The following is a 15,891-nucleotide window of genomic DNA, read 5'->3' as shown; positions in this document are numbered from 1 at the left end:
ATATTAATATTGCATTCAGTTTTAAAATTCAATTTTCAATTTAAATGAATATTCAAATTCAATATGATAGATATTGCATTCATTGTCTGTGTATCAACTTTACAAACCATAATTTCAAGTTTACCAAAGTTTCATATATTCAACTTCTCAGGTGCATTCAGATTCTGTTTTCAAATTCAGTTCTCTAAATTCAGATTCAAAACAAAATACTGGTACTTTGCCAGGCAGGAAAGGTAGATGAGAACATATAGAATCAAACTCTTTGTGGCAAACAGGACCTACAGTAGAGATACCAATGGAGCAGTTTCTGGCGGTTTTCTGAAGCCAATGTGGCATGTTTTAATTTGTTTCTTCCTATGAATTTGGCTCTAGCATTTGAACCGTATGGGCTTTAAGCTATTATGACCCCATTCCCAAGAAAGCTACGACTCATTAGGAGGGAGTGTGACAAATATAATGGCCGCTATAAGAATATAGTTGAATAACCCTGTGTAGCAGAGCCTGGGAGAGGCCACTGCCACGGACAAGAGTTGGAGGGGTTTCAGGGTACAGAGGCTCAGTTCAAACTTGAGTTTTTATTACATAACTTCAAAACAGAAATGCTCAAGAAGAAGAAACTTAAAGTATAACCACAGTAACAAAAAGTTAGTCCTTAATTGTAACGATAACAAAGCGGCACCCCACCTCTGTTTTGGTAAAACAGATGGATGGGCCTGGATAAATGTAACCACTCTCATCCATATATAATGTTTGTTTACAATTACATTGTTTACAAACAATGGGGTAAAACAAGCATTATTTTAGGAATTCTTTACAAATGAAAAGCTGAAATGTCTTGAGTCAAAGTATTCAAACCGTTTTGTTATGGCATGCCTAAACATGTTTAGGATTAAAAATGTGATAAACATGTCACATAATAAGTTGCAACGACTCACTCTGTGTGCAATAATAATGTTTAACATGATTTTTGAATGACTACCTCATCTCTGTACCCCACACATACAAATGATCTGTAAGGTCCCTCAGTCGAGCAGTGAATTTCAAACACAGATTCAACCACAAAAGCCAGGGAGGTTTTCCAATGCCTCGCAAAGGGCACTTATTGGTAGATGGGTAAAAAAATAAAAAATAAAAGCTGACATTGGTTATCCCTTTGAGCATGGTGAAGTTATTAATTACACTTTGGATTGTGTATCAATACACCCAGTCACTACAAAGATACAGGCGACCTTCCTAACTCAGTTGCCGGAGAGGAAGGAAACCGCTCAGGGATTTCACCATGAGGCCAATGGTGATTTTAAAACAGGTTCCAGGTTCAGTCTGCTTTCCAACTATCATTGGGAGACAAATTCACCTATCAGCAGGACAATAACCTAAAACACAATGTCAAAGGGTGTGAATTCTTTCTGAAGGCACTGTACAATGTCCAGAGTACAGCAGATATACACTAGTTAGTCTCTAGTTAGTCACTAGCCTAGTTAGTACAAGTTATGTAATAAAAACCTACGTTTGAACTGTTTACTCTGCCTTACTGAGCCTCTGTACCCTGAAACCCCTCCTAGCTCTTGTCCGTGGCAGTGGCCTCTCCGAGGCTCTGCTACACAGGGCTATTCAACTATATTCTTATAGGGGCTAAATTGCTTCTTATTTTTTGTCACATTCCCTTGTAATGTGTCCTGCGCAACCTGTGAGTATCATAGAGGGAAACAGGCACGTGCATGTTCCAGAGAGTGTAAGCTTTCAGGAATGGGGTCATAATAGCTTATAGCCAAAACAGTCAAATTCAACATGCCACATTGGCTTCAGAAAACCGCCAGAAACTGCTCCATTGGTACCTCTACTGTAGGTCCTGTTTGCCACAAAGAGTTTGATTCTATATTTACATTTTAGTCATTTAGCAGACGCTCTTATCCAGAGCGACTTACAGTTAGTGAGTGCATACATTATTTTTTTATTTTTCATACCGGCCCCCCGTGGGAATCGAACCCACAACCCTGGCGTTGCAAACGCCATGCTCTACCAACTGAGCTACATCCCTGCCGGCCACTCCCTCCCCTACCCTGGACGACGCTGGGCAAATTGTGCGCCGCCCCATATGTTCTCATCTACCTTTCCTGCCTGGCAAAGTACCAGTATTTTGTTTTGAATCTGAATTTAGAGAACTGAATTTGAAAACAGAATCTGAATGCATCTGAGAAGCTGAATATATTAACTTTGATAAACTTGGTACACAGACAATTAATGCAATAACTACCATATTGAAACTTAATATATAAATATTGCATTTTAATATTGAATTACATTGAAATAAAATGTTACAACTAAATGCAATATTCATTAAATACTAATTCAATTTATTAATCCAATTATTCAATTTGTGCATTACAAATTCAAAAATATTTAATTCAAATGCAATATCTTAATACAGATAAAAAATTATAGAATTCAAATACAATTTCTGTTGCACTGAAATCACTCCATAATCTAGCTGTTAACCTCCTTCATTGCTATGTAGATTGACCAATGACCAAAATGACAATTTCTGTGACAGCAATAAATAAAGAATATGTGTGCAGATGGACCAATAAAGCAAGTATTGTATTCCATTGTATTGTAAATCCATTTATTAAATGGATTTTGGCAATGAGCCCTTTATCTACTTCCCCAGAGTCAGATTAACTCGTGGATACAATTTTTACATCTCTGTGTCCAGTATGAAGGCAGTTAGAGGTAGTTTCGCGAGCCAATGCTAACTAGTGTTAGCGCAATGAAGCAATTGCGCTAGTGTTAGTTAGCAACTTCCTTCAAACTACATGCAGAGACATACAAAATGGTATCCACGAGTTCATCTGACTCTGGGGAAGTAGATAAAGGGCCTCATTGCCAAAATCCCGAAGTATCCCTTTAAATGATACAAAATGAAGTTAATTCAAGGATACCATAATATTTGAAAATATGTAACTAATGTAAGCCTAGACCTTGGTTACAGTTGTCGAGTTACTTCTCAGTTGTAGTTACATGGCTTTGGTCTGATTCCAATGTGTGCCTCTGCTCTGCTGCTAGAATCCTTGGTTGCTACATCCATTTTTGGATTTATAAATTAATGATAATATACCCATTGATTCTTGAAGAATATAACTTATAAATTCCCCATGAGCTTAGTTCAACTGTCGTAACCCATCAGAACCCAAAATAGAAGCTTGTTTTACTCCAATGTTTGTAAACAACGTAAATGTAAACAAACACTGTATCACCTCAAAACATGATATCATGGATGGTAAATCCTTGCAACCATAGCTTTGTCTATGAATTTGAGAATGGTTCATCCCTAATTTGAGAATGGCTCATCTCTAAGCTTTTTACCAAAACAGAGGCGGGGTGTGCCGCTTTGTTATTGTTTCAACTGCACATTCTAGCTTTAAACTCGGAATTTACAATAATGGACTTCGGAGAACTCTAGGTACCTTGTTCCTCACTGACTGCAGAGTTACAGATTTTACAAACGTTTCTAGCTATACTGAACAAAATATAAACGCAACATGTCAAGTATTGGTCCCATGTTCCATGAGCTGAAATAAAAGATCCCAGAAATGTTCCATACACACAAAAAGCTTTACTATCAAATTTTGTGCACACATTTGTTTCCATCCCTGTTAGTGAGCATTTCTCCTTTGCCAACACGGTTAGTGAACACGGAACATTTCAAGAACTTTTAAAGTTTCTTCAAGTGCAGTCGCAAAAACCATCAAGCGCTATGATGAAGCTGGCTCTCATGAGGACCGCCACAGGAATGGAAGACCCAGAGTTACCTCTGCTTCAGAGGATACGTTCATTAGAGTTACCAGCCTCAGAAATTGCAGCCCAAATAAATGCTTCACAGAGTTCAAGTATCAGACATCTCAACATCAACTGTTCAGAGGGGACTGTGTGAATCAGGCCTTCATGGATGAATTGCTGCAAAGAAACCACTACTAAAGGACACCAATAAGAAGAAGAGACCTGCTTGGGCCAAGAAACATGAGCAATGGACATTAGACCGGTGGAAATTTGTCCTTTGGTCTGGAGTCAAAATTGGAGATTTTTGGTTCAAACCGCTGTGTCTTTGTGAGACGCGGTGTGGGTGAACGGATGATCTCCGCATGTGTATTTCCCACCGTAAAGCATGGAGGAGGAGGTGTTATGGTGCTTTGCTGGTGACACTGTCTGTGATTTATTTAGAATTCAAGGCACACTTAACCAGCATGGCTACCACAGCATTCTGCAGCAATACACCATTCCATCTGGTTTGGGCTCAGTGGGACTATGATTTGTTTTTCAACAGGACAATGACCCAACACACCTCCAGGCTGTGTAAGGGCTATTTTACCAAGAAGGAGAGTGCTGGAGTGCTGCATTAGATGACCTGGCCTCCACAATCCTCCGACCTCAACCCAATTGAGATGGTTTGGGATGAGTCGGACGGCAGAGTGAAGGAAACGCAGCCAACAAGTGCTCAGCATATGTGGGAACTCCTTCAAGACTGTTGGAAAAGTATTCCAGGTGAAGCTGGTTGAGAGAATGTCAAGAGTGTGCAAAGCTGTCAAAGGCAAAGGGTGGCTATTTGAAGTTATATATAAAATATATTCTGATTTGTTTAAGACTTTTTTGGTTACTACATGATTTCATATTTGTTATTTCATAGTTTTGATGTCTTCACTATTATTCTACAATGTAAAAAATAGTAAAAATAAAGAAAGACCCTTGAATGAGTAGGTGTGTCCAAACTTTTGACTGGTACTATATATATATATATATATATATATATATATATATATATATATATATATATATATATATATATATATATATATGCAGACATCATTTAAAACATATTAGTGAAAAAAAACTATGTTTAAGCTTTACAGGATAGTTTCCTTATAAACATACTTGTTATCTTCTGTTCAAAGAGGAATTTAGCATTAAACTCTTTACTTTTAGTGTACTCTTAACCATAGAGCCATGGGTCTAGGTATCAGGCTGGAAGGCGTTATTGGACTGTCCTCTCCTGGGGCTGGGGGGCAGTGGTCTGTGGCTGGTGGTGGCGATGACGGAGCTTTCAACTTCTTCACTAACTTTCTTTTCTTCTTCACTCTTTTAGATAAACAGAAAACAGTCCAAAATGTGAAAGTGATTGAACAATTACTAAAAACCATTTTACGCTCTTTTATGTATTCAACCTTAATTATCTAGAATAACGTATAATCTATTATGTATCTAGTGTAACATACTAAGCTATAACTTGTTTCTAGTAAGTTCATTTTCTTCCCATTTACTCACTATGTGGTTAGAAGATGAGTGTACACAATACATTTAAACATCAGGATGATATCAGAAGGACTGCTGTGACTGTTATGAGGACTGTTGCTGTGAGGAAGAGGACTGTTGCTGTGAGGAAGAGGACTGTTGCTGTGAGGAAGAGGACTTACTTGGTGGCAGCAGGCTGCTCAGGGTCTGTGTCCAGCTCAGAGATTAACTTGAGTTTCCCAGAAACAACGGCAGCGGACACCTGTGAGTGGAGGGACAGGAAATAAGAAGAGGGAGGACAAGAAAATGATTCGTCCAGTAACCTTTGTTCCCTGAAGGAGAGGAACGAGACAACACACATAACTGAGGACTGTATCAGTGGAGGGGATGTCTGGGTAAATTATTTTAAAAAGAATCACCTTGCTCCATCTGCTCCATCTGTAGCTCAATTGGTAGTGCATGGCGCTTGTAACGCCAGGGTAGTGGGTTCGATCCCCGGGACCACCCATACGTAAAAATGTATGCGCACATGACTGTAAGTCGCTTTGGATAAAAGCGTCTGCTAAATGGCATATTATTATATTATTAACCAAGAGACACTTTAGCTACATCACACAACGATCGCTGAAACAGAACCCCACTGTCTCCTTACCTTGGTAGGTGTCAACCTCTCATCTGATTGGTCAGTCCGTTCAGACAGAGGGACTGATTGGTCAGTCCATTCAGACAGAGGGACTGATTGGTCAGTCCGTTCAGACAGGGTATACTGTGCCTCAAGGGCCTGAGACAGCTCCTCGTTGTAATCCCCTGGGACAGACGAGGGACATAGCTCAGCCTCAGACAACACATCTATACAGACTTTACTTTATAGACACATGGCTTCTTTTCCATCTTAGTTGTTAAGAGTATTAGAGCTCTGTTACCCGACCCGAGCCCGACAGGCCCAGACACTATACACTGGGTTAGGGCCGGGTAGGGCACGTTTTTTTCATCAATAACTAGGGTACGGGCAGGGCATCACTTATTTGATCACTACCATTTTGAAGCTGAGCCATTTGCGCGTGCTCTGCTGCGCAGTACAGTCATATCGGACTAAGATCATGACACGGTGTCAGGTGTTTCAACCTCGTCAAATATAAAACAGGAGAGATTATTTCACAGAAAATAATACCGTTCCTTGAGTTTAGCGTGACGAAAAGTTGCTAACAGCTCACTGCCTGTCTCATGTCTCTTCATTGACCAGAGCAGCCAAAGCGGAGCCGTTGCTATGGATACTCAGAGCCACCATGAGCAGAGCGCATGCAGAGCGAGCTGCGTGCAGGGAGCAGAGGACAGAGAGGAGAAGCTAATGGATTTACTACTGGAGTAAGTTATTTCTGTTTCGGGCAGGGCGTGGCCTTAAATTTGGCAATCTGGCCTGGGTAGGAACTGAACGTCGCGGGCATGGGTAGGAACTGAACGTCGCGGGCATAGGTAGGAACTGAACGTCGCGGGCATGGGTAGGAACTGAACGTCGCGGGCATGGCTTCTAAAGCATGCAGGGCTCTAAAGAGTATGCCACTAGCAACAGCAAGGTGGGTTTGTGGGTTTCCCATAGGAATTATATACACAAGCGCTCAATAAAACGTATGCAATCACTGTACTGTAAGTTGCTTTGGATAAAAGTGTCTGCTGAGTGCATATATTATATTAATGTGGAACAGATATAACACTCTACTTACGCTCGTCCGTAACATAGGTAGCTGGGAAGTATCCCTGCTGTCCGTTAGCCAGCCGGCCAAACCACCAGTTGTCATTGTCTTTGTAGAGCACACGGATGACATCACCACTCTGTGCCGTTAACTCATCTGCCCGGTTAGCACTGTAGTCGTACAAAGACACAACCTGACAGAGAGAGAACAATTTAAAAGGATTTAAGAATTATTGACCATGGTGGTAAAATAACAGATTATGTTAAATTGTCATATTTGATTTTTGGGTACAGTATGTTCTTATATAAAAACATAATCTGCTTCCACTCTAATGGCTGTAGACAGACGATCAGACAAGCTCTGAGGGAAGAAAGGGAACTTTTATAAACTTCAATTACATATTAAACTTCCTGCATTACTGTCTCTTTCAAATATATAAATAAATATTCAGTTCACAAGACTACAATGAAGTTACCCAATAAAATACACATAAAAGGAAGCAAAAAGAGAAGCAGAAATGGCTGCCAAATATAACATTATAATGGTGCCTTACCGTCTGTAGCCTGAGAGATGGAGCTCTTCCTAGACGCTCGCCCACTGGGCTGAAACCACCTGCAAACACACAGAAGAAAAAGTCATACCATATTAATATATTACATCTAAGATAAAACTCAAAGCATACATAAATCGTAGAGGTGTGAACACCTACGGCTACAGACACAGGTGAAGACGAGGAGAGGCCTGTCTTGGTCTTTATGTACAGTGTACAAGCTGCTCTGTAAGGTCTAGTGAGTCTGGAAATGTTCCATTTGGTTAAATATGTCCCTTGTTGTTGGAATGTCTGGCCAAAGCTCTCATTCTGCAAGAATGGGTCTTAAGCTCATTTGGGTAAACTGACCCTAATTCTTACAAATTATTGACGACACAGTAGTTGACAGAGCTGCTTAGATTCATAGACCTGTAGCAGTACAATCTGTGTCCTCCCCTTCATCTGCAATGACAGGGAAACACTTGGCAGTTTACATTTACATTTTAGTCATTTAGCAGACGCTCTTATCCAGAGCGACTTACAGTTAGTGAATACATTATTATTATTATTTTTATTAATTTTTTTATACTGGCCCCCCGTGGGAATTGAACCCACAACCCTGGTGTTGCAAACACCATGCTCTATCAACTGAGCTACATCCCTGCCGGCCATTCCCTCCCCTACCCTGGACGACGCTGGGCCAATTGTGCGCCGCCCATGAGTCTCCCGGTCGCGGCCGGCTGCGACAGAGCCTGGATTTGAACCAGGATCTCTAGTGGCACAGTTAGCACTGCGATGCAGTGCCTTAGACCACTGCGCCACTCAGTTGAAAACAATATGGTGGAAGCTCCTCTTTAGGCTGGCTTCTACCTGGTCAGTACTTTCAGATCAAGGATCAGTGCAATGGAGGCCAAGAGGTAAGGAGTGGACAGATCTTTTTAGAGAAAGGGCCTGTCTGGAGCCACTCACGGTTCTGGGAGGTGAGGGTTGACTGGGGGATGAACTGAGCTCCAAGGGAACCAGACAGCTGCAGTTTGGAATGTGGTGGCAGGAGGGTTGGAGGAGGCAGGAACGAGTTCAGGTCCATCTGGAAGAATAAAAATAAGAATAATTTATTGTCCATTATTACAGGGAAACTTAACCCATTCATGTCCTTGTAATATATTTCATCAAAATGCTCCGCTGAACAAATTCTGTTTGGTGTAAATACATGAAATGTGGTGTCAACATACACTACATAACCAAAAGTATGCTCATCAAACATCTCATTCCAAAATCCCTTTGCTGCTATAACAGCCTCCACTCTTCTGGGAGGCTTTCTCCTAGAGGTTAGAACATTGCTGTGGGGACTTGCTTCCATTCAGCCACAAGAGCATTAGTGAGTTGGATGTTGGGCGATTAGGCCTGGCTCGTAGTCTGCGTTCCAATTCATCCCAAAGGTGTTCGATGGGGTTGAGGTCAGGGCTCTGTGCAGGCCAGTCAAGTTCTTCCACACCGGAAGCATATAGTATTGTTATCTGACCTGACACCAAATATGCCAAATACAGTGGGGAGAACAAGTATTTGATACACTGCCGATTTACCAGGTTTTCCTACTTACAAAGCATGTAGAGGTCTGTAATTTTTATCATAGGTACACTTCAACTGTGAGAGACGGAATCTAAAACAAAAATCCAGAAAATCACATTGTATGATTTTTAAGTAATTAATTTGCATTTTATTGCATGACATAAGTATTTGATACATCAGAAAAGCAGAACTTAATATTTGGTACAGAAACCTTTGTTTGCAATTACAGAGATCATACGTTTCCTGTAGGTCTTGACCAGGTTTGCACACACTGCAGCAGGGATTTTGGCCCACTCCTCCATACAGACCTTCTCCAGATCCTTCAGGTTTCGGGGCAGTCGCTGGGCAATATGGACTTTCAGCTCCCTCAAAAGATTTTCTATTGGGTTCAGGTCTGGAGACTGGCTAGGCCACTCCAGGACCTTGAGATGCTTCTTACGGAGCCACTCCTTAGTTGCCCTGGCTGTGTGTTTCGGGTCGTTGTCATGCTGGAAGGCCCAGCCCCGACCCATCTCCAATGCTCTTACTGAGGGAAGGAGGTTGTTGGCTCGCGATACATGGCCCCATCCATCCTCCCCTCAATGCGGTGCAGTCGTCCTGTCCCCTTTGCAGAAAAGCATCCCCAAAGAATGATGTTTTCACCTCCATGCTTCACGGTTGGGATGGTGTTCTTGGGGTTGTACTCATCCTTCTTCTTCCTCCAAACACGGCGAGTGGATTTTAGACCAAAAAGCTCTATTTTTGTCTCATCAGACCACATGACCTTCTCCCATTCCTCCTCTGGATCATCCAGATGGTCATTGGCAAACTTCAGACGGGCCTGGACATGCGCTGGCTTGAGCAGGGGGACCTTGCGTGCGCTGCAGGACTTAAATCCATGACGGCGTAGTGTGTTACTAATGGTTGTCTTTGAGACTGTGGTCCCAGCTCTCTTCAGGTCATTGACCAGGTCCTGCCGTGTAGTTCTGGGCTGATCCCTCACCTTCCTCATGATCATTGATGCCCCACGACGTGAGATCTTGCATGGAGCCCCAGACCGAGGGTGATTGACCGTCATCTTGAACTTCTTCCATTTTCTAATAATTGCGCCAACAGTTGTTGCTTTCTCACCAAGCTGCTTGCCTATTGTCCTGTAGCCCATCCCAGCCTTGTGCAGGTCTACAATTTTATCCCTGATGTCCTTACACAGCTCTCTGGTCTTGGCCATTGTGGAGAGGTTGGAGTCTGTTTGATTGAGTGTGTGGACAGGTGTCTTTTATACAGGTAACGAGTTCAAACAGGTGCAGTTAATACAGGTAGTGAGTGGAGAACAGGAGGGCTTCTTAAAGAAAAACTAACAGGTCTGTGAGAGCCGGAATTCTTACTGGTTGGTAGGTGATCAAATACTTATGTCATGCAATAAAAAAGCAAATTAATTACTTAAAAATCATACAATGTGATTTTCTGGATTTTTGTTTTAGATTCCGTCTCTCACAATTGAAGTGTACCTATGATAAAAATTACAGACCTCTACATGCTTTGTAAGTAGGAAAACCTGCAAAATCGGCAGTGTATCAAATACTTGTTATCCTCACTGTATATGATTCAACTCATTATCGTTTGTGAACTTCAGCTGTTTCTATATCATACTATAATTAGTCTTTAGACACATGGGGTTACAGTGTTTTACACATTTCATGAATCAAGTCCTGTGAATACATGTTCAAATTATCAGATCTTAATAATTTTGGTATATAGATTGTCAGGACCAACATATACAGTCCCAGTCAAAAGGTTGGACACACCTACTCATTCCAGGGTTTTTCTTTATTTTTACTGTTTTCTACATTGTAGAATAATAGTGAAGGCATCAAAACTATGAAATAAGACATATGGAATCATGTAGTAACCAAAAAAAGTGTTAAACAAATCAAAATATATTTTGTATTTGAGATTCTTCAAATAGCCACCCCTTGCCTTGATGACAGCTTTGCACACTCTTGGCATTCTCTCAACCAGTTTCACCTGGAATGCTTTTCCAACAGTCTTGAAGGAGTTCCCACATATGCTGAGCACTTGTTGGCTGCTTTTCCTTCACTCTGCGGTCTGACTCATCCCAAACCATCTCAATTGGGTTGAGGTCGGGGGATTGTGGAGGCCAGGTCATCTGATGCAGCACTCCATCACTCTTCTTCTTGGTAAAATGGCCCTTACACAGCCTGGAGGTGTTTTGGGTCATTGTCCTGTTGAAAAACAAATGATAGTCCCACGAAGCCCAAACCAGATGGGATGACGTATCGCTGCAGAATGCTGTGGTAGCCATGCTGGTTAAGTGTGCCTTGAATTCTAAATAAATTACAGACGGTGTCACCAGCAAAGCACCCCCACACCATCACACCTCCTCCTCCATGCTTTACGGTGGGAAATACAAATGAGGAGATCATCCGTTCACCCACACCGCATCTCACAAAGTCACCGCGGTTGGAACCAAAAATCTCAAATTTGGACTCCAGAGCAAAGGACACATTTCCACCGGTCTAATGTCCATTGCTCATGTTTCTTGGCCCAAGCAAGTCTCTTCTTATTGGTGTCCTTTAGTAGTGGTTTCTTCGCAGCAATTCAACCATGAAGGCCTGATTCACGCAGTCTCCTCTGAACAGTTGATGTTGAGATGTGTCTGTTACTTGAACTCTGAAGCATTTATTTGGGCTGCAGTTTCTGAGGCTGGTAACTCTAATGAACTTATCCTCTGCAGCAGAGGTAACTCTGTTCTTCCATTCCTGTGGCGGTTCTCATGAGAGCCAGTTTCATCATAGCGCTTGATGGTGTTTGCGACTGCACTTGAAGAAACTTTCAAAGTTCTTGAAATGTTCCGTATTGACTGACCTTCATGTCTTAAAGTAATGATGGACTGTTTCTCTTTGCTTATTTGAGCTGTTCTTGCCATAATATGGACTTGGTCTTTTACCAAATAGGGCTATCATCTGTATACCCCCCCTACCTTGTCACAACACAACTGATTGGCTCAAACGCATTAAGAAGGAAAGAAATTCCACAAATTAACTTTTAAGAAGGCACACCTGTTAATTGAAATGCATTCCAGGTGACTATCTCATGAAGCTGGTTGAGAGAATGCCAAGAGTGTGCAAAGATGTCATCAAGGCAAAGGGTGGCTATTTGAAGAATCTCAAATATAAAATATATTTTGATTTGTTAAACACTTTTTTGGTTACTACATGATTCCATACGTGTTATTTCATAGTTTTGATGCCTTCACTATTATTCTACAATGTAAAAAATTGTAAAAATATAGAACAACCCTTGAATGAGTATGTGTGTCCAAACCGTTGACTGGACTGGTATATATATATATATACACTGCTCAAAAAAATAAAGGGAACACTTAAACAACACAATGTAACTCCAAGTCAATCACACTTCTGTGAAATCAAACTGTCCACTTAGGAAGCAACACTGATTGACAATACATTTCACATGCTGTTGTGCAAATGGAATAGACAACAGGTGGAAATTATAGGCAATTAGCAAGACACCCCCAATAAAGAAGTGGTTCTGCAGGTGGTGACCACAGACCACTTCTCAGTTCCTATGCTTTCTGGCTGATGTTTTGGTCACTTTTGAATGCTGGCGGTGCTTTCACTCTAGTGGTAGCATGAGACGGAGTCTACAACCCAGGGTTTGCTGTGTCTGTCAGCGTAGTGTCCAGAGCATGGAGGCGCTACCAGGAGACAGGCCAGTACATCAGGAGACGTGGAGGAGGCCGTAGGAGGGCAACAACCCAGCAGCAGGACCGCTACCTCCGCCTTTGTGCAAGGAGGAGCAGGAGGAGCACTGCCAGAGCCCTGCAAAATGAACTCCAGCAGGCCACAAATGTGCATGTGTCTGCTCAAACGGTCAGAAACAGACTCCATGAGGGTGGTATGAGGGCCCGACGTCCACTGGTGGGGGTTGTGCTTACAGCCCAACACCGTGCAGGACGTTTGGCATTTGCCAGAGAACACCAAGATTGGCAAATTCGCCACTGGTGCCCTGTGCTCTTCACAGATTAAAGCAGGTTCACACTGAGCACATGTGACAGACGTGACAGAGTCTGGAGACGCCGTGGAGAACGTTCTGCTGCCTGCAACATCCTCCAGCATGACCAGTTTGGCGGTGGGTCAGTCATGGTGTGGGGTGGCATTTCTTTGGGGGGCCGCACAGCCCTCCATGTGCTCGCCAGAGGTAGCCTGACTGCCATTAGGTACCGAGATGAGATCCTCAGACCCCTTGTGAGACCATATGCTGGTGCGGTTGGCCCTGGGTTCCTCCTAATGCAAGACAATGCTAGACCTCATGTGGCTGGAGTGTGTCAGCAGTTCCTGCAAGAGGAAGGCATTGATGCTATGGACTGGCCCGCCTGTTCCCCAGACCTGAATCCAATTGAGCACATCTGGGACATCATGTCTCGCTCCATCCACCAACGCCACGTTGCACCACAGACTGTCCAGGAGTTGGCAGATGCTTTAGTCCAGGTCTGGGAGGAGATCCCTCAGGAGACCATCCGCCACCTCATCAGGAGCATGCCCAGGCGTTGTAGGGAGGTCATACAGGCACGTGGAGGCCACACACACTACTGAGCCTCATTTTGACTTGTTTTAAGGACATTACATCAAAGTTGGATCAGCCTGTAGTGTGGTTTTCCACTTTAATTTTGAGGGTGACTCCAAATCCAGACCTCCATGGGTTGATACATTTGATTTCCATTGATAATTTTTGTGTGATTTTGTTGTCAGCACATTCAACTACGTAAAGAAAAAAGTATTTAATAAGATTATTTCATTCATTCAGATCTAGGATGTGTTGTTTAAGTGTTCCCTTTATTTTTTTTAGCAGTATATATTGTAAAGTGGTTGTCCCACTGGCTATCATAAGGTGAATGCACCAATTTGTAAGTCGCTCTGGATAAGAGCGTCTGCTAAATGACGAAAATGTAAATGTAAAGAGGAGTGGGAGGCCCCGGTGCACAACTGAGCAAGAGGACAAATACATTAAAGTATCTAGTTTGAAAAACAGACGCCTCACAGGTCCTCAACTGGCAGCTTCAATAAATAGTACCCGCAAAACACCAGTCTCAACATCAACAGTGAAGAGGCGACTCCGGGATGCTGACCTTCTAGGCAGAGTTGCAAAGAAAAAGCCATATCTCAGACTGGCCAATAAAAATAAAAGATTAAGATGGGCAAAAGAACACAGACACTGGACGGAGGAAGATTGGAAAAAAGTGTTATGGACAGACTAATCGAAGTTTGAGTTGTTCGGATCACAAAGAAGAACATTTGTGAGACACAGACCAACTGAAAAGATGCTGGAGGAGTGCTTAATGCTATCTGTCAAGCATGGTGGAGGCAATGTGATGGTCTGGGGGTGCTTTGGTGGTGGTAACGTGGAAGATTTGTACAGGGTAAAAGGGATCTTGAAGAAGGAAGGCTATCACTCCATTTTGCATTCGCCATGCCATACCCTGTGGACGGTGCTTGATTGGAGCCAATTTCCTCCTACAACAGGACAATGACCCAAAGCACAGCTCCAAATTATGCAAGAACTATTTAGGGAAGAAGCAGTCAGCTGGTATTCTGTCTATAATGGAGTGGCCAGCACAGTCACCGGATCTCAACCCTATTGAGCTGTTGTGGGAGCAGCTTGACCGTATGGTACGTAAGAAGTGCCCATCAAGCCAATCCAACTTGTGGGAGGTGCTTCAGGAAGCATGGGGTGAAATCTCTTCAGATTACCTCAACAAATTGACAACTACAATGCCAAAGGTCTGCAAGGCTGTAATTGCTGCAAATGGAGGATTCTTTGACGAAAGCAAAGTTTGAAGGACACAATTATTATTTATATTAAAAATTATTATTTCTAACCTTGTCAATGACTACATTTCCAATGCATTTAGCTATATTTCCTATTCAAACTAATTTCATGTATGTTTTCATGGAAAACAAGGACATTTCTAAGTGACCCCAAACTTTTTAACGGTAGTGTACATGAAATGAGTTTGAATAAGTGTTACTAAATGTTATTATCATGTTATTCTCCTTTCAAGTAAAGCAGAGTAGTTGTACTTCCTGTCTTTGTACAACAGTATCACACTAACTAATGTTATTGAAGATAGCAAAAACGACATCACACCAACTTTACAAGAACAGCATAGCCACATTATTCCTAACAGTTCATAATGCAGGTTGTATGACCAGGTGAATGTTTTCTCTTTTCACCCACCTTGTTTAATTTTCTTCTTCTTTTTGCCTTTGGATTTTAAAGATTCTACTCTGTCTTCCTCTTGGTGGCTCTTCTCCTTGGACCTCATCCTCTCAGTGATGTCCTCGGACTGGCTATTCTGCAGATCTTCTACCATACTGTTAAGCGAAACAGAATAGATTATCATCTTTATTTTCCATGGTATTAGTTTAAACTTTCAAGTTTCAAGTTTTAATGTCACATGCACAAGTACAGTGAAATGCCTTTCTTGCAAACTCAAAACCCAACAATGCAATATTGCAGGTCATTTAGGCCTATAACCTGGTCCCAGATATGTTTGTGCTGTATAGCCAACTCCTATGGACATCGTCATGCCAAGGGTTGACCATAAGGGTTGACCATAAGGGTTGACCATAAGGGTTGACCATAAGGGTTGACCATAAGGGTTGCCAAGATAGCACAAACATATCCGGGACCAGGCTAGGTCCTCTACAGCAGGGGTTCTCAAAGTAGTACTTTATTTGTTACATAATATATTTTTTATGAATATTACTAGTAACAACAGATTCAACACATTTTGGC

At 42.1% G+C, this 15,891-nt stretch overlaps 1 protein-coding gene across 1 annotated transcript; it reads right to left on the bottom strand.

Annotated features, from left to right (window-relative positions):
- Positions 1 to 4,906: 4,906 nt before the first annotated feature.
- On the bottom strand, positions 4,907 to 15,501 carry LOC311114045 (uncharacterized protein). Its single transcript, XM_084189321.1, has 7 exons — positions 15,331 to 15,501; positions 8,473 to 8,590; positions 7,528 to 7,586; positions 7,005 to 7,167; positions 5,936 to 6,090; positions 5,466 to 5,545; positions 4,907 to 5,130 (listed from the first exon to the last, which is right to left on the bottom strand). The coding sequence occupies exons 2-7, from the start codon at positions 8,588 to 8,590 to the stop codon at positions 4,974 to 4,976; spliced, it is 732 nt and encodes a 243-aa protein (XP_084045447.1). The 5' UTR covers positions 15,331 to 15,501; the 3' UTR covers positions 4,907 to 4,973.
- Positions 15,502 to 15,891: the final 390 nt, after the last annotated feature.

This window comes from Coregonus lavaretus (genome assembly GCF_964263955.1).
Source record: "Coregonus lavaretus genome assembly, contig: HAP1_SCAFFOLD_2303, whole genome shotgun sequence".
Lineage (NCBI taxonomy): Eukaryota > Metazoa > Chordata > Actinopteri > Salmoniformes > Salmonidae > Coregonus > Coregonus lavaretus.
The sequence above is the reverse complement of the archived record's forward strand: the minus strand, read 5'-3'. Positions and strand labels throughout refer to the sequence as shown.